Source organism: Trichoderma atroviride, chromosome 1 (genome assembly GCF_020647795.1).
Source record: "Trichoderma atroviride chromosome 1, complete sequence".
Taxonomy (NCBI): domain Eukaryota; kingdom Fungi; phylum Ascomycota; class Sordariomycetes; order Hypocreales; family Hypocreaceae; genus Trichoderma; species Trichoderma atroviride.
The window spans coordinates 6,134,435-6,158,114 of NC_089400.1; the positions used below are offsets into that span (position 1 = coordinate 6,134,435).

Sequence of the window (23,680 nt, forward strand, 5' to 3'; positions counted from 1 at the left end):
TAGCAAGTAGACGATGTTTCGTTTCTACTAGATATAAAACACTATGAACATGATATCAATAAGAGAAATACAGTCACAGTCATGGGATTCATCAGTGTAGAGAAATCTGCATCGCTTGTTCAATTATAAATAGTGTACAGCCCATCGTCAAGTGAAGCCAGGTCATGATGGCTATTCTGTTTCTATCCCTCTTCCATAGAGAGAAGGTTGTTCCCGCGTTGCGCCGTTTCCACACATATCCTTAAACCACCATTGGAAGATATGCCACCATCCCATGCCACCCTAAAGCCAGGGATTTCTTTTTTTCCCATAGGTGAAGACAATGAAACATAAAAATTGATATTTTAAATACACAGAAAAAGAAATTGAAAAGACATAAAATGAATTACCTCGACAGCCGTGACCGCTTGGAGCCACCGCCATAGTCAAGTCGAGAAGGCTTGGTTCGCTTAACACCCGCTACTTTAAGGACAATGGAATCTGATACTGATGGTTGTTGTTGTTGGTCTGCTGAGGCGCTTCTCTCGGAGACGAGAAGCGCGGCCTGCTTTTGCTGAATCTTCCTCTCCTCGACCCTCAGGGCCCACAGGAGTGTGAGGAGGACTTCCCTAGACGGCAAGTTAACGCTGCGTAGAGATTGAGTCAGCTCGCAAGGGTCGCCGCGCGTCGCACAAGACTCGTTGTCTGAGCTCCCGTCCCGATCGTCGCGTCCCTCAGACACCAACCGCAATGCCGCCATCGTCGCATCCAAAAGAGGACGCGCCAGACTGGGGCTGCTGGATAGGATAGTCCGAAGAGATTTGAGTCTCAGGGTCGTGGATCTCGAGGTCGAGCTCGTGGTCCGCAGCGGCATAGTTGCTCGCTGCCACAATGTCGGAGGCGACGTTGTTTGCGTCGTCGTTGAGGAAGTCGTTGATGTCGAAGAAGTCGTAGGGAGGTTGATCCTGGAAGCAGGCGGCAGAGTCACCAGCCAGATAATCGTCGTCAAGAGTTGAGGGGTTGGGAGAAGCGAGAAGCCCGCTTTCGAGGACATAGCGATCTGCATCAAGGGCCGCTGACATGCTGAAAGAAGAGCCGAGGCTGAAAGGACCATCATCCTGAGGTACAGAGCCCAGGCCAAGGCAGTGGGCGTCGGAGTCTGAGAGGCCGCCGAGGACTGAGGCGTCTCCACCGATTGACACGGCAGGTCGCACAACATCTCTGCAGGACGTTGTGTCGAATCAGTGGAGAGGCCGACAGTCAGCTGTTGGCTGGTCTGCTCGATTTGTTCCGTCATCTCTTCCTCCTTTGTCTCTTCCGAGGCAAAGTCTTCAGACAAGTCTTGGTTGGCCGAGTCGGGGATGGGGTTGAGTTCGGGGGAGAGAGAGGCGGGGTTCACGGTGGGGTTTGTCGCGGACCTCATCATCTGGTCCATCAAGGACTGCTTGGTAGAGTCCATCTTTTGGCCGTCTTGGGGGCCAAAGAGCTGTTGTGACAATGTGATGCTGTCTTGGAGAGAGTCTAGGGGGGAGGAGGAACGGGTGACGACACCTGAGCTTCGTCGGAAGCGGTTGAGCTCCTCGACGAGCATCAGGTTGGTCTTTTGGGCGTTGATCAGAAGCGTCTCCAGCTCCTGGTTGCGCTTCTCGAGGGCCTCGACCTCGAGCCTCTTCCTCTCGCGCGATGACTGAGCGGCGCGACGGTTCCGGAGAACACGCTCTACGCGACGCTGTTCCTTTTCATCTTCAGTCTTGGCTCGTTTTCTGATGGCCCAGGGCGGTTAGCATACACGAAGCTTTTGACAAGAGTTATAGTTTCGACATACCTGGGAGGGAGGTTGGTCTTGGGCTCGGGGAGCACCTGGCCCCATGATTTCCTCTTCTTGGCAGGCTTCTTATCTGATGAGGAATCTGTGGGGGCTGCGTCTGCGTCGTCGTCTCTGTCGTCGTCCATGTCGTCCTGCTCGGGAATCACCGACAGGCGCTCGAGCTTCTCATCGGCGTATGACTGTGGCGTCATCATCTCCATGGGATCCATGGTGGTGGCTGAGGACGGTGTTGAGACGGCGAAGAGCGAGGAGAAGTTGTCGCCGGGCGCTGACAGGAAGGACTCGGCGGGAGACGCCTCGAACTTGATGAGCGGAGACGACTGCTGGAACGCCATGTTGTGAGTATCTGAAGTTGAATCTGTGCCTGTTTCTTCTCTTGTTCACGCCGTGTAAGAGTTGGATGTGCAGTGATGTATGCAAAGTGACGTGAACAGACGTTAGCGGCTGTTTCTCTCTTAAGGAAAACGGCGCGCTGTGGAGATGAAGAGAGCGAGATCAAAGCGTCAGATGCCAAACGGCGTGTTTGCTTGTCAAAGCAATGGTTCGTTCCAGCAGTCTCTTATTGGTGCAGAGGCGCCCACTTCATGGCAGGCAGCCGACGACCCAATCAAACGAATGAGTCAGCCAGAGAGTTGCGTGCGTGGCTATGCCCAAGTTGGATGAGTCAGAGCCTATAGGAGTGGAAAGGACAGAGTAGGGACAGAGCAGAGGACAGCGTGGCTTCTTGGTGAGGATGTGGTCGAGTCGGGCTGGTTGGCGGCGATGCCCGTCTCTTTATCTTGAGGCCACGCTGGCCTCGACGGCACAGCACCGATGCCTGAGGCCGCGAGACAGACCAGGGAAAGGGGTGGCTTCGGATCGAATCGAACCAGGCAGGCCATTAAGCAGTGGCGGTGGATCGCGGTGGGGGCGGCAGAGCCTCGAATCAGGCGCCAGGCTCGGGGCTTCAGGGGGGGCTGCCTTAGCGCTGCTGCAGGGGGCGCAGTGGGTGCTGGGCGCTGGAATTCGGCTGCTGCAGAGGCACGCACAGCGCAGCTACAGCACAGTTGGGACGTGCTGGATGCCCCTCCAAATCCTCTGAGGGCGCTCCAGAAGGGCTGGTTGCATCCCGGCAGAAGAGACAAAGGCTGGCTCTGGGGAAGGATAAAAGGGAAATGTCGGCTGAACCGGAGGATACAAGAGAAGCCGGAAATAGGCAATGAAAGATTGCACTACTGGTGAATTGGGTGCTGTATTGAAATTGAAATTATACGAGAAATGGTGGTTTGATTTTGCTGATTGCAGACTACAAGCGTGTGGCAGTGGCAGCACTCTCCATACAGTATCGTATTGTCAATGTCTGTGCCATTGGCGTCAATCCCCTCATTTTCTGGAGCCTTCGATGCTCTCGTCTCAACTGTATCGAAATGCACAAGTACTACCGAGACACGTGCAGCGGCGCCGGTCTCAGTGCAGGGACAGGGACAGGGACGAGGACATGAACATGAACATGGGCAGGGAAACATTTGATTTCATGTCTGCTTACACGCCCAAAACATGACATACCTGCATATACCTTACATGTACATACATCAGATATTACGGCATGCAGCAGACAGAAACGTGCATTTGCAATTTTTGTTGAGAAAAAGCCTCTTCTTGTTTGCGGCCTTGTCCACAAAGAATTAGAACATCCAAACGTCATTGGGCTTCAATGCCAAACAATGGAAAGGAAAGGAGCTCAGGAGAAGGAGGCCGAAGGAAAGGGGGGCTTGATCTGGTTGGTTGGACAAGACGAGCCGGATCGATGGATCGTCTCCTCTCGATTCCCACTCTTGTCTCCCAAGCCACCAGAGAGGCTGATACGATCTGCGGAACAAGAGACGGTGTGCTTCGTAATGCATTCTTGTGCTGCTATTCTCATCCTTATTGATCGGCGCCACCAAAGATGGCGGCCAACACCATCGTCTACATGTACATGCATCTACGCGCATTCACATTAGCTCTACATACTCGGGCATGTAGCGCCATGTAGCAACACGTGGTGAGCATCAACAGGCCGTGCTACAGCAGCCGTTTGGCCTCCAAGCAAGTCCGTCGTCCTCGTCCCCATCCACTGCTTCTAGCTGCTGCGCACGTAATCACTAACGGCCTTCTCGTCGAGGCTAATGATAGCACAGCAGGCACAGTAAGCCCTTGAGACGCAGCATCCGTCCGGTCCTCTCCCCACCTCCGGCATCGCCAGAAGGGAACAAAAAAAGTCCCGGATTGACGGCTCACTTGCCTAGAGGGCTCGCAGCGGGATGGCAGGTTACATGCCTGCCTGATGGGCGACAGCGCTGCTATAAGCAGTAATCGCAGTTGTAATTATAGGAAAATCACTCCAGCGCATCGGGTTCAAACAATGGATGGCTCCATCGCCCTCTTCATGGGCCCCCTTGCTGTTGAGACTCCCAACTGCATGGCTCAAAGGGTTCTCTGTTATCTCATCTTACAAAATACATGTGCTACATCGCCCTGTTTGGAATCCCCGTAATAGGCGTTCTGCAGCTGCTCTCTTTGGGAGAAAAGTCTCACCAACTCGCCAAACGCTTACACTCTTTTGTCTCACTCTCGGTCAGAAAGGGTTCTGGCAAGGGTTTGAAGAGGGAAGGAGAAGAAGCGACAAGAATCACATCGATCGAACGGGCGGGCAAATGCTGCTGACAAGGGCGGATGTTGCGCAGACATTTGAAGACAGCCCTGGAGAGAACCCTGGAGAGGGCCCTGGAGAGGGCCCTGAAGAGACAGGACCCCAGACATTTCTCCGTTTGATTGTAAACATACATGCCAAAAGAGGCAGCACCCTTGCGAGCAAAGGAATTGCCTGTACAGTATAGAGGAGGGGGGAGGCAAAATACTCCGAAAGGAGCAGCTGGGTATGCTTCCCTATTCCACTACTGCATTACCGTGTGCTGTGCCGTCAGGTATGGCCGGAGATATTTTACCAATTGCTTCATCAGAACGGCCGTCCAATGCTCTCTTCTTCGTGTCTGCAACCGGAGCCAATCGAATCGCCCAAAAGCACGCAATATTTCCCAGCCCGCTGCTGATTGATACCAGGAAATCAATAGGAGACGAGGCGGGGTCGCGTCTTCTCCAACTTTCGGCCCTATCTCCTCAGGCAAAGTCAAAACTCCAGAAGAGTGCCGCACCAAGCTGCTGCGCCTAGTCGTTTGGTGTGGCAGCCGTCCCTCAATACTACTTAGTAGCATCTCATCTCGGAGTGCGGGCCGTTGGCGCCGCCCCTTTTTCTAGTGTTTATGGCTTGGAAGACGAGCGGTTTCAGGATCCTCGTAGCTGAAGCTGCTACTGGTAGCTGATCAATGGTACACGGTTGGAATCGCTGGAATTGCTTCACATTCTGAATCAACGCTGGTTCAGGGCCGGCAAGGCATTCCGTTCCATGCGGCTGCTCATCAAATCGCATACCCATGCTCAGATGCAACCTCCGCCAATGGATGGATCAGAATGCTACTTTACTTGCACTTTCTAGCAATAGTTCCGGAACGGTTTACGGTGGACTAGAGACCCTCCCTCTCTTCTCCCAATTTTCCCCTTGATTAGGCCGATCTGCTTTCCCCCTCTTTCTGGCGAGACCCCAGATTTTCGCTGCCCTTGCCCTTTTTTCCGCTACGCCTTGTGCCTGTTTATGTTCCGGCTCTTGAACGTTTAAAGAGGGCAGTCGTCCATGTCACCCTTCCATTCTGCCGGTCTCTACTTTTGACTGGCACTTTACCCGGGAATTACATCTTGTCTGCCATGCCAATTTCAAATGATTCATGTTGCTGCTATTCAATGCCATTTTTGCCATCATCGCCGCTATTGCCTTCAACCACCTGTGACAGGCCTGCATGTACAGAGGATACTCTTCAGCTCCATCTCCTGCAGTGGCGCCCAAGTGGGCAGCTCAAAGCTCTAGGCCTCCATTATCGGACCATGCAGAAGCTGCGTGCATTGATTCTGCCAGTGCAACATTGATTCTGCCATACAGTCCCCATACGAGTACGAAATGCCCATCTCCAAGCACGTACTTTGACACTGGAGCGAGCATGCGGGGGAGTTGCTCTGAGCTTCTTCCGTTGCCCCTCACTCCAACAACTCACTCGCATGCGATTGCTTACAAGAACAAACTCAATGCCAGAGAAGACATCACACGACAGACCATCTATAAGCAGGGAGAAGACGAGAAGCAGTAGCTCGAACCTTGCACCGCTTGCAGCCCAATCTTTGCCACTGCCATCATCGAGCCTTTCGATCGCCCGCGGGGTAACGCGAAACGCGCTTCTCGACAACATACACATACACACATACATACATGAGCATAGCAATGGCGGGTCTCGCGTCTTGGGAAGCTTTCTGGGTGCATGTGCATACGGTGGAGCATCGAGAAGCTTTCGCTGTGAGGAGCACCGGTAAGGCTTCGCAGGTGATGAAGCAAACGTCGTACGATGTCTTTGTTGGGCGTTTCCACGTCCAGTCTACATGCATGTGCATACTCCAACATGTAGTCGGTGAACATTGATCGACCATACAGCTACTCCGTCCAGCTACGAACCTCCAAGGTCCCCCCCAGTTCACATGCAAAAAAGTTTGTCTCCGAAAGTTGGGTGCCAAGCGTACCTAAGCTTTTACGGTGGCTGTGGGGAGCTCGCGAGATAGTAATTGAGGCTTGCCACGTCGGATGCTCAATGCATTGGCGCGGACAATCGAGCTTGTTTGGGGGCCGCCACATAATTGCAAGCAGGCAAGGCAAGCATCCTGAGGAATTGCATACACCAGCTCAGGGAATTGATACAGTAGAGCCCAACAAAAAAAAAGTTTATGCGTGCTGCAAGGTATCCTGGAAGCGGATGCCCTGGCCGAGTATCTGCTTGCATGCGTTTTTGCAGACCGCTTGTTGCACGTAGAGAGATGAATGCATGCATGCAGGAAGAGAGATTTCTATCACGTTCCAGGTGGAGATGGCTGGTGTGATTCGATGCAGTCAACTGACTCGATGAATCTGTGTTTGCGAGTTGATTTGATATGGTTTGATATGATTTGATTTGGTAATAGAGTCTGTCAGTTGAGGTTCTATGGCACATTTCGAAACGATTGTGTTTTCGACAGTTCATCGTAACAAATATCGGAGCAGCTGGGTCTAACCATCTATCAATGGCTAAATCGACTTCTTCTCCGCGTGAATGTTTATAGTTGTTTTCATTTTGGTTTTTATTTACTACTAGTATTTTATTTATCTTCTTCTTCCTTTGGCGGACATGATGGCTACGGTCAAGTATCTTCCCATGTATAAAACCGGGCGGCTCGGTGTCCGCGGAGAGCTATCCATGAAATGCCCAATAAAGAGATGCATGTTATCGGCAAGATAATTCCGTATCTCCTAGGTTGGATGTCAGCTTTGCTAGGACGCAGGATCATTAATGTGACCCTAGCGCGTATCTATTGGGCATGGAGTCCTCAAAATTGTAGATCCCAGCGTGTAGTGGTGAATTGAAACATAACTTTGAACCTGCACCATCGAAGAGTACGTCGTTCAGGGACCATGAACCAACTCAATTGATTCCCCGAAATACATGTATCGATTGAAAGATGAATAAGAATTTAATCTAGTATCATACTGCATTTTCAATTTCGCGAATAATGTTGATGTATTCCCAGCCAAGCTCTAGAGCCAAAGCTACCCTACATCGCATGCGAAAAACTCAATTTTGATCTGAAACTCGTATCGAGACAATTTCATTTAGTGTTTACCAAATCTCCCGCAGCACTGCCTTGTGCTTCAGGACACATCTACTTGTAGCTAATCAAGCATCTTGGCAGCCTAAGCCTCGCCGTTGCCACGCACCGCAATTTCAAGTGAATGTCTGCCTGGACCCTGCCACGCGGCCACGAATATTGCGTCGAGTCCTACATGCCAGATAATCACTCCATGGCATCGTGATTATCAATCAGGACACAGTTTCAGATACAAGTCGGCAATCAAAACAGCGACACAGTAACCTTCAAGCCCGTCTCACACGACGGGATCCAAGTTGCCCGTCTTGCCCTTGACGATGCCCTCAATCTCAGACGTCACCCACCCGCCGTAGAAATCGCCCGGCTGCGGCTCCACCCGCTCGCCGTCGACGAAACAGTCCCACGGGCCGGCGTAGAAGCTCAGGTACCCGCGAATGGGCTCGAAGCCGGCCGACGGGCTGTCGTACGACCAGATGCGGTTGGAGACGGTGCCGTCGGGGAGGGCGATGCTGTAGTACGTTGCGGCGCCTTTCCACTCGCACCAGCTGGAGCGGGACGTGGGCTCGAGGGGGGGTTCTGATGCTGGATGGGGGGAGATAGTATGCTGATGACGGTTAATTTACACAAAGTTGCTTGTGAGAGTATTGTATAGATGTAGCCTGGAGGCTCAGGAAGATGTAAGCACCACTTGATGACACGGCCATTTTCATCAGGAATTCAATGATGGATCAAATCAGAATTTCAAATGCTAGACGCCATACATTTGACTCTGAAATGTACGCGGCTCACGCACTTGGAGGATGATGCGTTTCCAACACCCAGTACGCATCGCTGGTCTCTGCAATCTCGACATCCTTGTATGTGATGCGGAGGTGCCGCGAGATCTTGTCCAGCCGTGGCGGCCGCGGAAAGGTCTGGACGTTCATCTTGGGGTGTGAGGCTCTTCTGACGGCTTTGAAAGAGAGCATTTCATACTCAAAGCTCGAGTTGAAATCTTTGTGAATAAGAAAGAGAAGTGTTGAAAATCATCAATTCTTCAAGGTCCCTTTGCTCGACTTACAATGAGATCATGGATAGAGCATCGCTGAAGACAAAGTGTGGCTGGTGCGCCGTCGGCAAGAGCGACGATTGTGGCTGGTGCGCGCCCGATTCCTGTTGCGTCACCCCGCCTTATCCGCCACTCGTCCAAGTCGCCGAAAGTTTGCCTTTTGAAACTCTTTTCCTCAAACGGCCCTCATTCCCATCTCGACAAAACGCCTCGCAACACTCCCAATCTCCTCCTAAACCGCCTAAACCGCCTCCAGCCAAAATGTCCAACCGCCAGCTCGCCCGCGACATGCAAGTCGAGTTCCAGGCGCGCTTCCAGGCCAAACAGGCCCGGCGCGAGGCCCAAAAGGCCGCCAAGCAGGACCCCGTCCTCAAGAAGCAGATCCAGGACCTGCTGAAGAAGGGCGAGACGCAAAAGGCGTACCAAAAGGCCAAGATGCTGCTGTCCAAGCAGGCGCTGGCGCAGCAGATGGACCAGATGGCCGACATGGCCGAGCTGTCGGCGGCGCAGATCCAGGCCAACAACTCGATGAACCGCATGACGCACATGATGGCCTCGTCGTCGCGGACGATGAACCTGGCGCAGAAGAATACGAATCCGGAAAAGGTGTGTTGCCTCGCTATCCTTGTTCACAGCTGTTCAAGACTGACTGACTGGCCATGCAGACCCTCGTTACCCTGGAGCAGTTCAAGCAGCAAAACGAGGAATACGCCATGACCAACGGCATCTACCAGGACGCCATCACGCAGTCCACCTCCGTCCAGGTCGGCGAGGACGCCGTCCACGAGCTGCTGGGCAAACTGGCCGACGATGCTGGCCTGGAAGTCAGCTTCGAGCTCAACAAGGCCACGCCTGCGACGGCCGAGCCCCAGACCGCGGAGCCGACGGCCGAGGAGGAGGACAAGCTGCAGCAGAGACTGAGGGCTTTGCGGGCTTAGATTTGCAGGAGTGAATTTCATAGCGGACTATCTTTTTGATTTTTTGTGCTTGCTGCGTTACTCCCTGGGTTGATATGCATGTGTATGAATCAACCGGGATATTGATTTGATTTGCTAGGTTTCTTCTTTGTTTGGGACATGAGGGCTTTTATCGTTCATCGGCGTTCTGAGAGGGCAAATGCACAAGGGCTGGGTTTTTGACTGATAATGATTGACTGGATCAAGAGCTGTTGAATTGCTACCATTATTAGAGCTGCAGCTTTTACTTATTGATTCCTGCTGCAGCGATTGCCTGACGCGAGGTCCTGGTGGAGCTTCTATACATATCTTGCTACACACATACAAGTATTTACATCTATATATTTTACAACTGATTCTCTCTATAACCTATTGATATTGTTTGAATTTCTCTCCTTATAAACTGCTTTTGCTCTTTGAAAACGCAGCATGTACAACCTGACTTGCAAAAACGTTCAAATCCACGAATAGATGCATGTGCCCAGACCCGCATTTCCATCCTATGTGGCGGGGCCCAGGCGGCTCCAACCTCCAACCTAAAGTTGCACCTCATATTAGCTTTCATCACAAGGTGTTTCTAAACAAAACAAAATCATTGCTTGAGATTGATTCCTCAGAAAAAAAAAAAAAGAAAAATCAAAACTTATCACACCCTCAGCTGTTTAGAGCCATGGCTGGCATCGACGCTCTTCTCATCTCTCAGGATGCACAAGACTTCGTCCCCAGCTCCAGCTCCAAGAAGCGGCGCCTCCAGGACCCCGAAGAGCTAAAGCGACGTCTGGAAGATGAGCTGCTGATGCCCTCTTCCCAGTTCTCTGTCGAGTGGCTGGATCGTCTTCAGCAGAGATGGGACTTTGAGACAGATTACACGTCTCTGTTCAAAATTGCACCGCCACAGACCCGAACTCTGACGAGGTTTTTGCGTCACGGACTGGAAGGCCGCGTTACTGGATACAAGAATGTGACGGTTCCCATCAGCGGTGCCACTGCAAAGAACTCGACCAGTCTTCTGCGTAAACCGGCTAACAGGGCGGATTTCGTCAGAGGTGCTGCTGGATTCTTTCCCTTTGCCCCTGGTGGACTGGAGGGCATCGAGGCGACGGCGGCTTTGGAGGACCAGATCCATGCTGGAACAGCTGCTGTTGACGATGCTGCTGGTGGGAACAAGCTGGAGAAGGTGATTCAACTTGGCGGCGAGGGAGGGTTACTGCAAACTGCCCCTGGAATGCCTCGTGGCATCGATTTCAGCATAAAAAAGGCAGACAAGGACACGGACGCTGCTGAAGCGATCAAGCAGGAGCTCGAAGAGGATCCAGAAGAGGCAAGAGATGCCAACGCAGAGGCCGAGGACTCATCGTCACCCAATGGCGCGTCTGGTGATTCCCCAGAGGATGGAGAGGAAGATGGAGACGACATCGACGACCTGCTGCCTGTGGAGTTTCCGTCTCTCGAACCACATGGCATTCTCGCAGCTTCGAGTGCCAAACGAGCTGGTCGAGAGTGGGCACACATGGTCGATATCAAGCACGACATGCCCAATTTCAGAGAGCTCGTTCCCGACATGGCTCGAGAATGGCCCTTTGAGCTGGATACATTCCAAAAGGAAGCCGTGTACCACCTCGAAAACGGCGACTCGGTCTTTGTTGCAGCACATACGTCTGCCGGCAAGACTGTCGTAGCTGAATACGCCATTGCACTGGCGGCCAAGCACATGACCAAGGCCATCTACACATCGCCCATCAAGGCTCTCAGCAATCAAAAGTTTCGTGATTTTAGACAAGAGTTTGACGAGGTCGGCATCTTGACGGGTGATGTGCAGATCAACCCCGAGGCCAGCTGTCTCATCATGACGACGGAGATTCTGCGAAGCATGCTGTACCGCGGAGCAGACTTGATTCGCGACGTCGAGTTTGTCATTTTTGACGAGGTCCACTACGTAAACGACTATGAACGTGGTGTCGTTTGGGAAGAGGTCATCATCATGCTGCCAGAGCACATTTCGCTCATCTTGCTTTCAGCCACTGTGCCCAACACGCACGAGTTCGCCTCTTGGGTTGGTAGAACCAAGCAGAGAGACATTTACGTAATTTCCACGGCCAAGAGACCGGTGCCCTTGGAACACTACCTATGGGCCGGCAAGGATATTCACAAGATTGTGGATTCGGACAAGAAGTTTCTCGAAAACGGCTGGAAAGACGCACACAAGGCTACGCAAAGCAAAGACAAGGCACCCGCTGCTGGCAATGCGATTGCCACCAGGGGAGGCAGTCAAGGAGGCAATCAACGAGGCGGAAGAGGTGGCAACCAACGAGGCGGTCCACAGCAACGAGGAGGCAGAGGCGGCGGCGGTGGTGGTGGTGGTGGTGGCCACCAGAGAGGACGAGGAGGACCTCCTCGAGCCAGCCACAACCCTGGACACATGGGACGAGCCGGAAACCCTGGTGGGCGATCAAGCGCTGCTCAAGACAAGAACTTGTGGGTTCATTTGGTTCAGTTCTTGAAGAAGCAGACGCTGCTGCCGGCTTGTATCTTTGTCTTTTCCAAGAAGCGATGCGAGGAAAATGCGGATGCTCTGAGCAACCAGGATTTCTGCACGGCTACTGAAAAGAGCGCCATCCACATGGTGATTGAAAAATCAATTGCTCGTCTCAAGCCCGAGGACCGAGTCCTTCCGCAGATTATCAGACTGCGTGAACTCCTCAGCAGGGGTATTGCGGTGCATCACGGTGGCCTGTTGCCCATTGTCAAGGAGCTGGTGGAGATTCTCTTCGCCAGGACCCTCGTCAAGGTCTTGTTTGCCACCGAGACCTTTGCCATGGGACTCAACCTGCCTACGAGAACTGTGGTGTTTTCCGGATACCGCAAGCACGATGGCCACTCGTTCCGCAACCTTTTGCCTGGCGAATACACCCAGATGGCTGGTCGAGCTGGTCGTCGAGGTCTGGATAAAGTCGGTTCGGTCATTATCGTGCCGCCTGGCGGAGACGACGCGCCCCCCCGTTGCTGAGCTGCGCAACATGATTCTGGGAGAGCCTTCCAAGCTCAGATCTCAGTTCAGGCTGACGTACAACATGATTCTCAACCTGCTACGAGTGGAGGCGCTCAAGATTGAGGAGATGATTAAGCGGAGTTTTTCGGAGCATGCTACGCAACAGCTGCTGCCGGAGCACGAGAAAGACGTCAAACTGGCCCAGGCCGATCTTGCCAAGGTCAAGAGAGAGCCTTGCGGCATCTGCGACGGCGTGGTGGACGAGTGCCATCAGGCTGCCCAAGACTATAAGCGCCTGACGACGGAGCTATACAAGAGCCTGCTGCGGATTGCCTTTGGAAGACGCATGTTTACGCCGCAGAGACTCATCGTCTTCAACTGGGAGGGCATCCGCACCGCCGGCATCCTGCTTGCCGAAGGCATGAGCCCCAAGGGCAGCTTCGACGACCCCATCCTGCACGTCTGCGCCATCAAGCCCCTGAGAGAGCGCCGCGACGCCACGGACCAGCTGCCCTTTATCCCGGCCTTTCGCAAATACCTCCCCCGACTGCCCCAGGGCAAGAAGCGGCTGACGACTAAGAACATGTTTGTCCCCCCTGAGCGACGTCGAGTGCCTCACGCGGTGGGTGCTCAAGGGAGTCGTGCCCGAGATCTTCAAGGGCGGCAGCGGCGCCGAGGACGCGCGGGACAAGATCCAGGAGATGTGCGCAACCTGGGACGATCGGTGGGACGAGATGGACATGGGCAAGGTGAAGAGCTTGCCGCTGCAGGAGATGATGGAGAAGAGGGTGCAGTTGGCCAAGACGATGGCGAATTCTGCGGCGGCCAAGTGCCCGTCGTTTTTGAAGCATGTGAGTTGACTTTTTGATTTTCTCTATATCCTTTTACCCCTTTTTACCTTGTTCTCTTTTTCATTGTTTGTTTGATTATAATCTTACGCAGTTTACTGACAATCATCATATTAGTTCGCCATGTGCCATGACGAGTGGCTCATCAAGGAGCACATTGCCCAGCTAAAGCAGTCTCTTTCCGACCAAAACCTCCAACTCCTCCCCGACTACGAGCAGCGCGTCCAAGTCCTCAAGGAGCTCGACTTTATCGACGACGCAACCCGCATCCAGCTCAAGGGCAAGGTCGCCTGCGAAGTCCACTCGGGCGACGAGCTCGTCCTCACTGAGCTCATCCTCGACAACGTCCTGGCCGATTTTGAACCCGCCGAAATCGCCGCTCTGCTCTCCTCCTTTGTCTTTCAGGAAAAGACAGACATTGAGCCCACTCTGACGGGCAATCTGGAGAAGGGCCGCGACACCATTATTGCCATTTCCGAAAAGGTCAATGACGTGCAGACGCGCCTGCAGGTGATTCAGTCGAGCGAAGACTCCAACGACTTTACGTCGCAACGCCGTTTCGGCCTGATGGAAGTCGTGTACGAGTGGGCGAGGGGCATGAGCTTCAAGAACATTACGGGGCTGACGGACGTGCTCGAGGGCACGATTGTGCGGACCATTACCAGGCTGGACGAGACGTGCCGCGAGGTGAAGAATGCGGCGAGGATCATTGGCGACCCGGAGCTGTATCAGAAGATGCAGACGGCGCAGGAGATGATTAAGAGGGATATCACGGCGGTGGCGAGTTTGTATATGTGAGCTTGGGATGGGGATGGAACTTGCTTTTGAGGCTTTGGGAAACTTGGTTAAAGATGGTTACAAGAATGGGATTTGGGCTTATTTGATGGTAATAGGAAACAAAAAGGTTTCTAGATGGCTGATTGATATTTCTTAGGATTTCATGTAGACTGCTGAATCGAGATGTGAGGCTGTTTATTGGCCGTCTATACACTTATCCTATAATTTCAGTTTCTGCTCAATCTCCAAGAGACTATCAAAACGTATCGCTTAATCCCCTTCAAGTCTTGTAGAGAATCATAAAGGTTGGTTTTAATAACCCACAAGAATAAAAAAAAAGCATCAAAAAAAGGGAGTTTATCCGTAAAAGAAGCGCATAGGTAATTACAAGTACAAGTCCATTATGCCTCTGCCGCCCCGTCTATCAAGAGTTTTTTTTTTGTTTAAACTACCACTACTCATCCCGATTGCCTTGTTTCTCCTAAAGGCTCTCTCCCTCGGGATTTCCAACTATCCTTTTCGTATTTTGAGATATTACATTCGCCTGTGTGGATGATTCCTCTTCCTCTTCTTTTTCTTTCTCTCTTCTCCTGCTTCTTATATGAATTCATGTTCATATCCGTAGATATAACTTGTGAAAAGAGTACATCATCATTGCAACTCTCTCCTTTATTGCTCCCCTTCATTTCTTCTTCTCTCCACCCTTCATATCGTCTAGGGTATTTACACTCGCAGCATCTTGGCGGCAAAGTCGGCAATCAGCTGCTCGGTAGGGAAGGACATCTCCTCGAGGCCAGCGGCGTAGGGAGTGGGCACCTCGGCACCCGTCACTCGCTGGGCAGGGCCGTCAAGGTAGTCAAAGGCGTACTCCATGGCCAGGGCCAGGATCTCGGCGCTGACGCCAAAGGCAGGGTAGCCAGACTCGACGACGAGCAGGTGGTGCGTCTTCTTGATGGACTGGACAATGGAGTCGAGATCCAGGGGCTTGATGGACCGCAGGTTGATGACCTCGGCGTCGACGCCGTAGCTCTTCTTGAGCGTCTCGGCGGCCGTCAGGGCCTGGCCGACGCAGCGGGACATGGACACAATGGTGATGTCCTTGCCGGCGCGCTCAATCTTGGCCTTGCCAAACGGCAGCACAAAGTCGGACTTTTGGGCGGCCTCGGACATGGGGAAGCTCTGGCCGTACATGAGCTCGTTCTCAAGCACGACGACGGGGTTGGGGTCGCGGATGGCGGCCTTGAGCAGGCCCTTTGCGTCCTCGGCGCTCCAGGGCGAGACGACCTTGAGGCCGGGGATGCTGCCGTACCAGGCCGAGTAGTCCTGCGAGTGCTGGGCAGCAACACCGGCGGCGAAGCCGTTGGGGCCGCGGAAGGTGATGTTGCAGGGCTGGATGCCGCCGGACATGTAGAGCGTCTTTGCGGCCGAGTTGACGACGTGGTCAATGGCCTGCATGGCGAAGTTGAAGGTCATGAACTCGCACTGCAAGAAATGTTAGTTATATACATGTATTCACAAATATGATGTGTTTATATCAAACTCACCACCGGGTGCAGGCCGCTCAGCGCAGCTCCCACCGCCAGGCCGGTAAAGCCCATCTCGGTAATGGGCGTGTCAATGACGCGCTTCTCGCCGAACCGGTCCAGCAGGCCCTTGGTGACCTTGTAGGCGCCGTTGTACTGCGCAACCTCCTCGCCCAGGATAAAGACCTTGGGGTTGCTCTCCAGCTCCTCGGCCAGCGCCTCGTTCAGGGCATCTCGCACCGTGTACTCCTTGACGCCCGCGCCCTCGGCGTAGGATCGGTTCTGCGACGAGCCGCCAAAGTAGGCGGGGCGGGCAATGGCCTGTGAAAAGGACGGCGAGGCCTTTCTGGTGATGGCGGCAGCCCGTGTCGAGACAGCCAGGCGGGCTGCGGGTCGGAGGAATCGGGACATGGCGGGAGAGGAAAGAAGAATGCTCGCTGATTCTTTGTGCTTTTCTGCTTGTCGACGGGCTTTTCCACAAGCTGGCCGTCCTTTGCTGCTCGCGGGGAGAATCAAGCAGAAAGGAAAAAATCAAAGAGACGAGAGAGGGACGATGTGGTGGATTAGAGAGTGTTGAGGTTGGCTCTTGGTGTTTTGGGAATTATCTTTCTCAGAGGGAATTTCCGGCGCCGGGGCAAAAAAATTCCCAAGCTTGGGTGCTGCCAGCCAATTGGAGCGGCCAGCCAGTTTTTTTTTGCGCTGGTGCAAAAGCTCGCAGCTAGCGGTCCAGGCCTCTACAGCGCTGCGAGCCCCTCCAAACAGGGGGGCGTCTTGCTGGTTGCCTTTGTTGGGGAGGGGCTAAAATTGGGCTTCAGTTGAGAGGATGCGGCTGACTAAGGGCGCCGCTGCCGGAGATTTGGGGACGGTCCGATTGCTGGCGCTGGCGTCGTAGATACGGCGAGAAGATGGGGAATGGATGGGCTTTGATTGGGATGATGTGGATGATTTGGATGATTGTCTTGGTATGAATGGAATTAGACATGTCAAGTTACGATTGATGCTGGTTCCAGGGCACAATGGCAGATAAAGGCAAAGATTGACGCCCCTGTTGATAGGATGCTGTTTATCCTTGGCTAATCTGATATAGGTCTTGGAGGATTGTGGGATATATTGGACATGAAATCACACCAATGCCAGTAGCTGAAATTGCTAGACAGAAACATGTTTATACACCATCTTCACTTTCATCACACAGATCCATATAAATTGCCCATCAAAACTCATGTCTATTCGTCCATCATGAAGCCGTCTATACCACTGATTGCTCTTTTATCAAACACAAACACAAACACCCCTTTCCCAAACCAACATTTTACGCCAGGCTCTTGGCATCGCCCTCCTTCAGCTTGCCAGCATCAACCAGCCTCTTGACCTCGGCGCTCCACACTCCCTTGATCTCGTCGGCCACCGTCAGGCCGTTGAGCTTGCCGGCAAGAGCAGCAATCTCCTCGGCCTCAATCTTGCCCTGGACCAGCTCGACGTCGCCCAGCACGGCGTCGATCTGGGCGGCAGAGGCATCGCCGCCGGCGGCAAAGTAGTTTGCGTCCTTGACGGAGCCCTTGAGCACACGCTTGTTCTTCTTGAGCGCGTTCTTGGCCGCCTCCTTGGCCTTCTTGCCGGCCTCGCGGTCAGCCTTGGCCGCAACCTCGGCGTCGGCCTTTGCCTTTTCCTCGGCGGCCTTTTTGGCGGCAGCCTCCTCGGCGGCCTTCTTCTCGGCGGCCTCCTTTTCAAACTTCTTCTTGTTCTTGGCGGCGTTGGCCTCCTGTCGGAAGCGCTTGATGCGCTCGTCGCCGGCGGACGCGTCGTCTAGCAGCTTACGCAGACGAGCATTGTCCTCGGCCTTCTTCTTCTTGCGCGAGTTCTGGTTCTTGCGCTCGACGTGGCGCTTGTGGTCGCGGCTCTCGCCGTCGTCGGGCACGTCCTCGTCGAGGTACTCGAAGCTCCTCCAGCTGTCAAAGTTGTACCAGAAGTTGTAAAACTCCTCGACCTGCTCCTTGGAGGCGTTGGCGTCGCCAAAGGTCGGCACGGGGTGCGTCTTGGAGAAGCGCGCCTCGGACTTGAAGACCTTGCTCCACAGCTTGTAGAAGTCGCCCTTTTGCAGCTGCTTCTTGGACGGCGGCTCGACGTCGGCCTCCTCGTCGACGGAATCGAACTGGCGGCGGCGGGTGGGGTCGAGCAGGATGTCGGTGGCCTTTTGGATGCACTTGAAGAACTGGTCGTCCTCGGTGCGGCCCTGGGCGGCCTTTTTGTCGGGGTGGTGCTTGAGGACCTTCTTGCGGTGGGCTTTCTTGATCTGGTCCTCGGTGGCCCTGTGGCGGTACTTGGACAGGCCGAGCACCTTGTAGTGATCTTGGGTCTGTGGGAAGAGTCTCGTCAGCATCTCGCGGCTCAATGGCAGTCTGATACCATCATTGGGTATCATCACATGTCTTCGGTGTCCTCACCTTCCAGTCCTTGGCCTGCAGCTGCAGCAGCATCGGGTCCTCGGCCTCGCTCTCCTCGCCATCGTCCAGATCCTCCACCTTCTTGGCGCTCTCCTGGGCCTGGATCCGGTCGTCCTCGGAAAAGGTGCGCTTGTGACGAGCTCGGCGGGCGTGGGCCAGGAAATGCGGTCCGACGGGCTCGATGCTGCGCTGCACGGCGCCCGAGAGCTTTCCGACGGCCTTGAAGTCCTTTTCGGCGCTCCAGCCCTCGGGGAGAGCCGGCAGCGGGAGGGTGACGACCTGCGAGATGGAAGCCATTGTGGGTGTTTTTTGGTGTTTTGGTGGTTATGAGGAAGAAGAGAAAAGAGAAGAGAGAGGTGAGGCCGGCCTATCTCATCTCCAGTTTTTTTCTTTTTTTTCCCGCCCGCCAGAAAATTCAATGGTGGGGTCAGGATTTTTTTTCGGGACAGGGGAGGCTTTAGTGGGATGGGCTGGCGGAAGACGGCAGAACCAGGGCTCCGTGATTCGCTGCCGGAAGCCATTGGACGCAGAAGAAATCCAGCTTCGTCTTCATAGCCTTGGCTTGATAGTAGCGGATTATACAATTGGAGTTTGTACTTTTTGATTTGTTTTGATTTCTTCTTGATTCTACATTTATTACATCATACAAGAGAAACCATGTCATTGGCCGCTTACAGACACCTCCTGCGCTCTGCGCGCATCGCCTTCCAAGGTAAATCAGACATCTCAATACTCCAAAATTTGTCATCTTCAAGGAACAGATGCTGATTGAATCCTTGTTTGGAATCCAGGCGACGTCCATGTGCTCTCAGCCGCCCAGAACCAGATCCGACAGACCTTTCACGAGAACCGCAGTCTCGAGTCCTCCGGCATCCAGGCCGCAATCCGGCATGCCGAGAACGTGGCCACGATTCTGCGCGAAAACGTGGTGCAGGGACAGAAGATGGAGAGCAAGGGCGACACCCATACTTTTAGTGAGTCTTGTGCCCGGAGAAGCAGAAGAAGCAAAGGGGGAAAAGGAACAAGGGAGACGAAGACCGGGAATCTTATACTAATCAATGCCCTTCAGAGCTCCGGATACACGAACACACCGAGCGAGGCGACAACGACAGCGTATTAACGGCAGGCAGCGGCAAACAGAGCGGTGGCGGCTGTGGCTGCAAATGACCAAGGCAAGCCTCGTGTGTATTATCATTGTATGAAGAAGAGAAAGGAAAGAAATATGTAACTATAGAACCTCGTCATGATACCCTCCAATCCAATCCTGTCAAACATAACATCAGCCAACGCAATATATCGACATTTCTACCTTGTCATTGTTTCTTTGGTTCCTCAAGCATCTAAAACTGCTGCATTTCCCCGCTATAGTTTCCCTAAAACACGCCCAAAAACGCCGGAATATGATGTAAAGATGAATAAATCGAATCAGAGCATCGAATTGCTCTACTCTCCAGCCAGACTGGCATAAGCAGGTGTCTCTTCCCCACCAGGAGGTGCTGCCGCAATAGCCTTGACGCCTGATGCGCCTGACTGCTGCCCTCCCTCGATGGCGTTCTGTTGCTGCTGTGAGTTGTTGCGCCTGATACGGGCGTCCTGGAGCATCTGGTAGCGTTGCTCGCGATCCATCGTTCCAATTGCCTTTGGCTGTCCCCAGCGAATCCGCAGCGGGCATCCCGCAATCACTGCCCGGCCCTGACACGCGGCCGCAGCCTTCTCGGCACCCTCTCTCGTCTCGTAGTTGATGAATGCGCAGTGAGACATGTGTGAACACACCAGGCTCTTGATCTTGCCGTGCGCCTTGAAGAAATCGCGGAGCTTGTACTCGGGCAGATCGTCCTCGACGCCCGTGACGAAGAGTGACATGACGTTGGCATCATCCGGCGGCAGCCAGTCCTTTGGGCTCGGCGGAAGTTGTGCCGCGCTGGGAAACGCAGGCCGGCCCTTTCCTCGTCCACCGGATCGCGGACCAGCACCGGCGGCCGCAGCAGCCCTTGAGTCTCGAGTTCGGATCGGCCCAGCGCCTCCAACACCGGCGCCAACAGCAGCGTTGCCACCGGTTCTCGCGGCAGCAAGCTCTGCCTCGTCCACGGTCCGTCCCTTTCGAAAGTACGGCTTGCTGGCAGCCAGGCGTCGCAGCAGATCGCGCGCCTTCTCGTCCGTCTTGTCGTACTCCTCAGTCCCGGCCTTGCCATCCTCAATCAGCTTCTCGTTGTTCTGCGCAAAGTACTCTCGGTTGATTTCGGACTGGGGGCCCGGCGCGATCATCTTGAGCGCGGCGTCGCGGACGGTGATGGGCAGGCCGAAGCTGAGATCCAGCATGCAGCTCTGGCAGCAGTTTTTGAGTCGCGCGCACGTTAGGCAGACGTTGGTTCGCCTCTTGCGGCCCTGCGCGCGCTCGGCAGCCCAGCTGAAGACGGTAAAGGGTCGCGTGCACTGGAAATTGATTGTTAGCGTATGACTTGTTTCGATTGAACAAGGGTCGACTGTAGATGTATAGATTGAAAGAAGAAGATGGTAGACAAAACATACCAATTTGCATTCGGCTCCATAATCTTCCTTGAGCATCTTGACAAACGGGTTCTCGGGCAGGCAGTTTTCGCAGACGGACGGAAAGTCGGTCGTCTCCCATCCCGACCGGTTCAGGTCCTGCTTGATCTGGGGAGGCATGGCGGGCGCAGCTTCTGTGAGGCGATGCTGCGGCTGTGATGAATTGGCGAGTGATGTTGATTTTGCCGTATCTTTGGAAAGGAAAGGAAAGGATAAGAGTTGCAAGCAAGCAAATCCAAGATCGCGGCACGCAGAGAAATCTTGGTGGAGACCTGCCGCTAGTCCCGCCACCCGACGCAGTTACATAATCATGATGTGGAATCTTATCGGCTATCGATAAGATGGGAGATGGATTGCAAAGCAACCGAAAAGAGAAGAAACGGTGGATTCGAGGCAATTCCAGTTAGACTAAAAAGTGTTGCAATATTACTCAGGCACCACTTGTTAGGCTCGGAATTGGGTTCTAGAAACAGGGGCCTGAAAGGCTGGGTTTAACGCTGAATACAGGCTCAACTCTGCCCTGGGTTGCCATTTCCTAGGTAATTACCTCAAATAGCACATAATTGCAGGCCTCGGATGGAAGATTGTATTGCAACATTGGAGCTAGCTTCTAATTCATCGCTCGGCCCTGCGAATTGCTCCGTACAAACAGCCACAGCAGCAGCGCCAAATCAAATACGCGTATTTCTCGCAAAGCGAGTTCGCGTTCGTATTCGCACGAGGTGGGGGGGTCTTCACCGCCTGCCTATCACGGCCTATCTAGCCCAACCCCAGGACCCTCCATCCGCGATCCAGCCAACCAGATCGCCAAATTCCGTTTCTAGTGCGATATCACAAGCCCAGAAATTGGAGATTGGCGTTTTCTCAGCGCAGCTCGTCAGGGGTAAAAAAAAAAAAAAGCGGCGGACGCAGGGAGCCTGTGAAATTGTTGCGATACCAGAGGACAACGCATAAAAAGGTCCAACAGCTCCGCCCAATTCCTGGCGGCGCCACATCACCGTTTCCTTTTCCCGCCATTGATTCGCTCTGCGTGTCTTTTTAGTTCTGTCCTTGAATCTCTCTCTCCCCCTTCTCTTCTGATACATTCCTCTTCCCTCTTTAACCACTATCTTTTTTTTTTTTAAACAATTACTACTAGTAATAGAGAGATTTTATTTTTCTAAATTAATCTTTTAATTCAATTTTCCACTTCAACATGGCTCCCGCTACTCTCGAGAAGGAGGACAAGGCCCGAGATGCCGCCTTCAACAAGGCCCTGCACGGCAACTCGGCCAAGGCCAAGGGAGGCATTGCCGCCATGTTCTCCAAGGGCTCTGACGCGAAAAAGGCCGCTGTGGATGAGTACTTCAAGCACTGGGACAACAAGCCCGCCGAGAACGAGACTGCCGAGGAGCGTGCCGTGAGTGATTTCCGCCCAGAGGAAGACGAGGAGATGAAAAGAACAGAAAGCCAGCCAGATGAATTCAGACACTGACAACCATGACTACAGGCACGAACAGCCGAGTATGCCACTCTGACGAGGCACTACTACAACCTGGCCACCGATCTGTACGAGTACGGCTGGGGCCAGTCCTTCCACTTCTGCCGCTTCTCCGCCGGCGAGCCCTTTTACCAGGCCATTGCCCGCCACGAGCACTACCTGGCACACAGCATTGGCATCAAGGAGGGCATGAAGGTGCTCGACGTTGGCTGCGGTGTTGGCGGCCCGGCCCGTGAGATTGCAAAGTTCACCGGATGCCACGTCACCGGCCTGAACAACAACGACTACCAGATCGACCGAGCCACGCACTATGCCGAGAAGGAGGGTCTCTCCAAGCAGCTGGCCTTTGTCAAGGGCGACTTTATGGTATGTTGTGGCCCGCCAAATTTCAAACAAGGCGAGTCTTGACAAGTTACTGACGCCAAGTGCCACAGCAAATGTCCTTCCCTGAAAACACCTTCGACGCCGTCTACGCCATTGAGGCCACCGTCCACGCCCCCACCCTGGAGGGCATCTACAGCCAAATCTTCCGCGTGCTCAAGCCCGGCGGTGTCTTTGGCGTCTACGAGTGGCTCATGACTGACGAGTACGACAACTCCAACCTGCACCACCGCGAGATCCGTCTCGGAATCGAGCAGGGCGACGGCATCTCCAACATGTGCAAGGTCTCCGAGGCCCTGGACGCCATGCACGCCGCCGGCTTCGAGCTGCTGAGGCACGAGGATCTGGCTGACCGCGAGGACCACTCGCCCTGGTACTGGCCCCTGTCCGGCGAGCTCAAGTACATCCAGACTCTTGGCGATGTCTTCACCATTGTCCGCATGACCAAGTGGGGACGCGCCATTGCCCACAACCTGGCTGGTCTGCTGGAGACGGTGGGAATTGCGCCTGCCGGCACCAAGAAGACTGCCGACAGCTTGGCTCTCGCGGCTGACTGCCTGGTTGCTGGTGGTCGCGAGAAGCTCTTCACACCCATGTACCTCATGGTTGGCCGCAAGCCCGAGGCTTAAACGAAGCCTTGACTTCTAAGAATGGAAAGCGAAAGGGATGTTGTATTTTTGATACCATTGAATTGACATGGAGTAATGAGTGAAGAATTCCCCAACACGAATGGGAAAGGCGAAACAAAAAAAGATGCGTGCTATATATGAGCGGCATCGAAAGCAAACAATGGCTTTTATTTGAAATGGCATGATGGCAATGCGCGCGCGGTAAAAAGGGATGGCAAACAACACTTTATGTATTGCATATGTAATTAATGGCGATAGCAAAGAGGTAGACTCTGCTACACTTTTCTAATTTATTCTTTTAAAGACGAACTCTTTTCTTCAATCTGCTGAAATGGCATGGTTGATAAAGATTGATAATGAGATGAGCATCAATGATTTCGCTAATTTATCGAATCTTTCACATCATAGGTATCTGGCTGTTATACGGTGGTCATGGGCGGTTGAGCTTGACGGAGCTCTTTCGGCTTGACATTTATTCCAAGCACAGTCATTTT

The 23,680-nt window shown here is 53.5% G+C and overlaps 12 protein-coding genes across 12 annotated transcripts; 7 read left to right on the forward strand and 5 right to left on the reverse strand.

Annotated features, from left to right (window-relative positions):
- Window positions 1-385: 385 nt before the first annotated feature.
- TrAtP1_002217 (uncharacterized protein) lies at window positions 386-2,142 on the reverse strand (the record flags this gene model as incomplete). The annotated part of the gene is made up of 2 exons (XM_066111361.1): window positions 386-1,742; window positions 1,805-2,142. 2 exons carry the CDS (start codon window positions 2,140-2,142, stop codon window positions 386-388), a joined length of 1,695 nt encoding a protein of 564 aa, XP_065967435.1.
- Window positions 2,143-4,194: 2,052 nt separating this feature from the next.
- Window positions 4,195-4,665, forward strand: TrAtP1_002218 (uncharacterized protein; the record flags this gene model as incomplete). The annotated part of the gene is made up of 1 exon (XM_066111362.1): window positions 4,195-4,665. One exon carries the CDS (start codon window positions 4,195-4,197, stop codon window positions 4,663-4,665), a length of 471 nt encoding a protein of 156 aa, XP_065967436.1.
- Window positions 4,666-5,679: 1,014 nt separating this feature from the next.
- Window positions 5,680-6,024, forward strand: TrAtP1_002219 (uncharacterized protein; the record flags this gene model as incomplete). Its single annotated transcript, XM_066111363.1, has 1 exon — window positions 5,680-6,024. One exon carries the CDS (start codon window positions 5,680-5,682, stop codon window positions 6,022-6,024), a length of 345 nt encoding a protein of 114 aa, XP_065967437.1.
- A 1,817-nt stretch (window positions 6,025-7,841) lies between these two features.
- Window positions 7,842-8,490, reverse strand: TrAtP1_002220 (uncharacterized protein; the record flags this gene model as incomplete). The annotated part of the gene is made up of 2 exons (XM_066111364.1): window positions 7,842-8,146; window positions 8,358-8,490. 2 exons carry the CDS (start codon window positions 8,488-8,490, stop codon window positions 7,842-7,844), a joined length of 438 nt encoding a protein of 145 aa, XP_065967438.1.
- Window positions 8,491-8,709: 219 nt separating this feature from the next.
- Window positions 8,710-10,134, forward strand: TrAtP1_002221 (uncharacterized protein). The gene is made up of 2 exons (XM_014085527.2): window positions 8,710-9,218; window positions 9,278-10,134. Exons 1-2 carry the CDS (start codon window positions 8,874-8,876, stop codon window positions 9,548-9,550), a joined length of 618 nt encoding a protein of 205 aa, XP_013941002.1. The 5' UTR covers window positions 8,710-8,873; the 3' UTR covers window positions 9,551-10,134.
- A 104-nt stretch (window positions 10,135-10,238) lies between these two features.
- Window positions 10,239-12,575, forward strand: TrAtP1_002222 (uncharacterized protein; the record flags this gene model as incomplete). Its single annotated transcript, XM_066111365.1, has 1 exon — window positions 10,239-12,575. One exon carries the CDS (start codon window positions 10,239-10,241, stop codon window positions 12,573-12,575), a length of 2,337 nt encoding a protein of 778 aa, XP_065967439.1.
- A 683-nt stretch (window positions 12,576-13,258) lies between these two features.
- Window positions 13,259-14,203, forward strand: TrAtP1_002223 (uncharacterized protein; the record flags this gene model as incomplete). The annotated part of the gene is made up of 2 exons (XM_014085526.2): window positions 13,259-13,408; window positions 13,523-14,203. 2 exons carry the CDS (start codon window positions 13,259-13,261, stop codon window positions 14,201-14,203), a joined length of 831 nt encoding a protein of 276 aa, XP_013941001.2.
- Window positions 14,204-14,905: 702 nt separating this feature from the next.
- TrAtP1_002224 (uncharacterized protein) lies at window positions 14,906-16,116 on the reverse strand (the record flags this gene model as incomplete). Its single annotated transcript, XM_014085525.2, has 2 exons — window positions 14,906-15,664; window positions 15,727-16,116. 2 exons carry the CDS (start codon window positions 16,114-16,116, stop codon window positions 14,906-14,908), a joined length of 1,149 nt encoding a protein of 382 aa, XP_013941000.1.
- Window positions 16,117-16,913: 797 nt separating this feature from the next.
- On the reverse strand, window positions 16,914-18,708 carry TrAtP1_002225 (uncharacterized protein). The gene is made up of 2 exons (XM_014085524.2): window positions 18,150-18,708; window positions 16,914-18,061 (listed from the first exon to the last, which is right to left on the reverse strand). Exons 1-2 carry the CDS (start codon window positions 18,444-18,446, stop codon window positions 17,018-17,020), a joined length of 1,341 nt encoding a protein of 446 aa, XP_013940999.1. The 5' UTR covers window positions 18,447-18,708; the 3' UTR covers window positions 16,914-17,017.
- Window positions 18,709-18,806: 98 nt separating this feature from the next.
- TrAtP1_002226 (uncharacterized protein) lies at window positions 18,807-19,316 on the forward strand (the record flags this gene model as incomplete). Its single annotated transcript, XM_014085523.2, has 3 exons — window positions 18,807-18,861; window positions 18,941-19,123; window positions 19,219-19,316. The coding sequence occupies 3 exons, from the start codon at window positions 18,807-18,809 to the stop codon at window positions 19,314-19,316; spliced, it is 336 nt and encodes a 111-aa protein (XP_013940998.2).
- A 276-nt stretch (window positions 19,317-19,592) lies between these two features.
- On the reverse strand, window positions 19,593-20,816 carry TrAtP1_002227 (uncharacterized protein; the record flags this gene model as incomplete). The annotated part of the gene is made up of 2 exons (XM_014085522.2): window positions 19,593-20,582; window positions 20,679-20,816. 2 exons carry the CDS (start codon window positions 20,814-20,816, stop codon window positions 19,593-19,595), a joined length of 1,128 nt encoding a protein of 375 aa, XP_013940997.2.
- A 727-nt stretch (window positions 20,817-21,543) lies between these two features.
- On the forward strand, window positions 21,544-23,493 carry TrAtP1_002228 (uncharacterized protein). The gene is made up of 3 exons (XM_014085521.2): window positions 21,544-22,095; window positions 22,186-22,542; window positions 22,611-23,493. The coding sequence occupies exons 1-3, from the start codon at window positions 21,892-21,894 to the stop codon at window positions 23,184-23,186; spliced, it is 1,137 nt and encodes a 378-aa protein (XP_013940996.2). The 5' UTR covers window positions 21,544-21,891; the 3' UTR covers window positions 23,187-23,493.
- Window positions 23,494-23,680: the final 187 nt, after the last annotated feature.

Bases quoted from the DNA above. Each gene is read 5' to 3' on its own strand.
- TrAtP1_002221 (XM_014085527.2), top strand. From the start codon at position 8,874: ATGTCCAACCGCCAGCTCGCCCGCGACATGCAAGTCGAGTTCCAGGCG. The intron at 9,219-9,277 runs GTGTGTTGCCTC...CTGGCCATGCAG, and splicing joins AGAATACGAATCCGGAAAAG to ACCCTCGTTACCCTGGAGCA.
- TrAtP1_002225 (XM_014085524.2), bottom strand. From the start codon at position 18,446: ATGGCTTCCATCTCGCAGGTCGTCACCCTCCCGCTGCCGGCTCTCCCC. The intron at 18,062-18,149 runs GTGAGGACACCG...CTCTTCCCACAG, and splicing joins TGCAGGCCAAGGACTGGAAG to ACCCAAGATCACTACAAGGT.
- TrAtP1_002228 (XM_014085521.2), top strand. From the start codon at position 21,892: ATGGCTCCCGCTACTCTCGAGAAGGAGGACAAGGCCCGAGATGCCGCC. The intron at 22,096-22,185 runs GTGAGTGATTTC...CCATGACTACAG, and splicing joins AGACTGCCGAGGAGCGTGCC to GCACGAACAGCCGAGTATGC. The intron at 22,543-22,610 runs GTATGTTGTGGC...CAAGTGCCACAG, and splicing joins TTGTCAAGGGCGACTTTATG to CAAATGTCCTTCCCTGAAAA.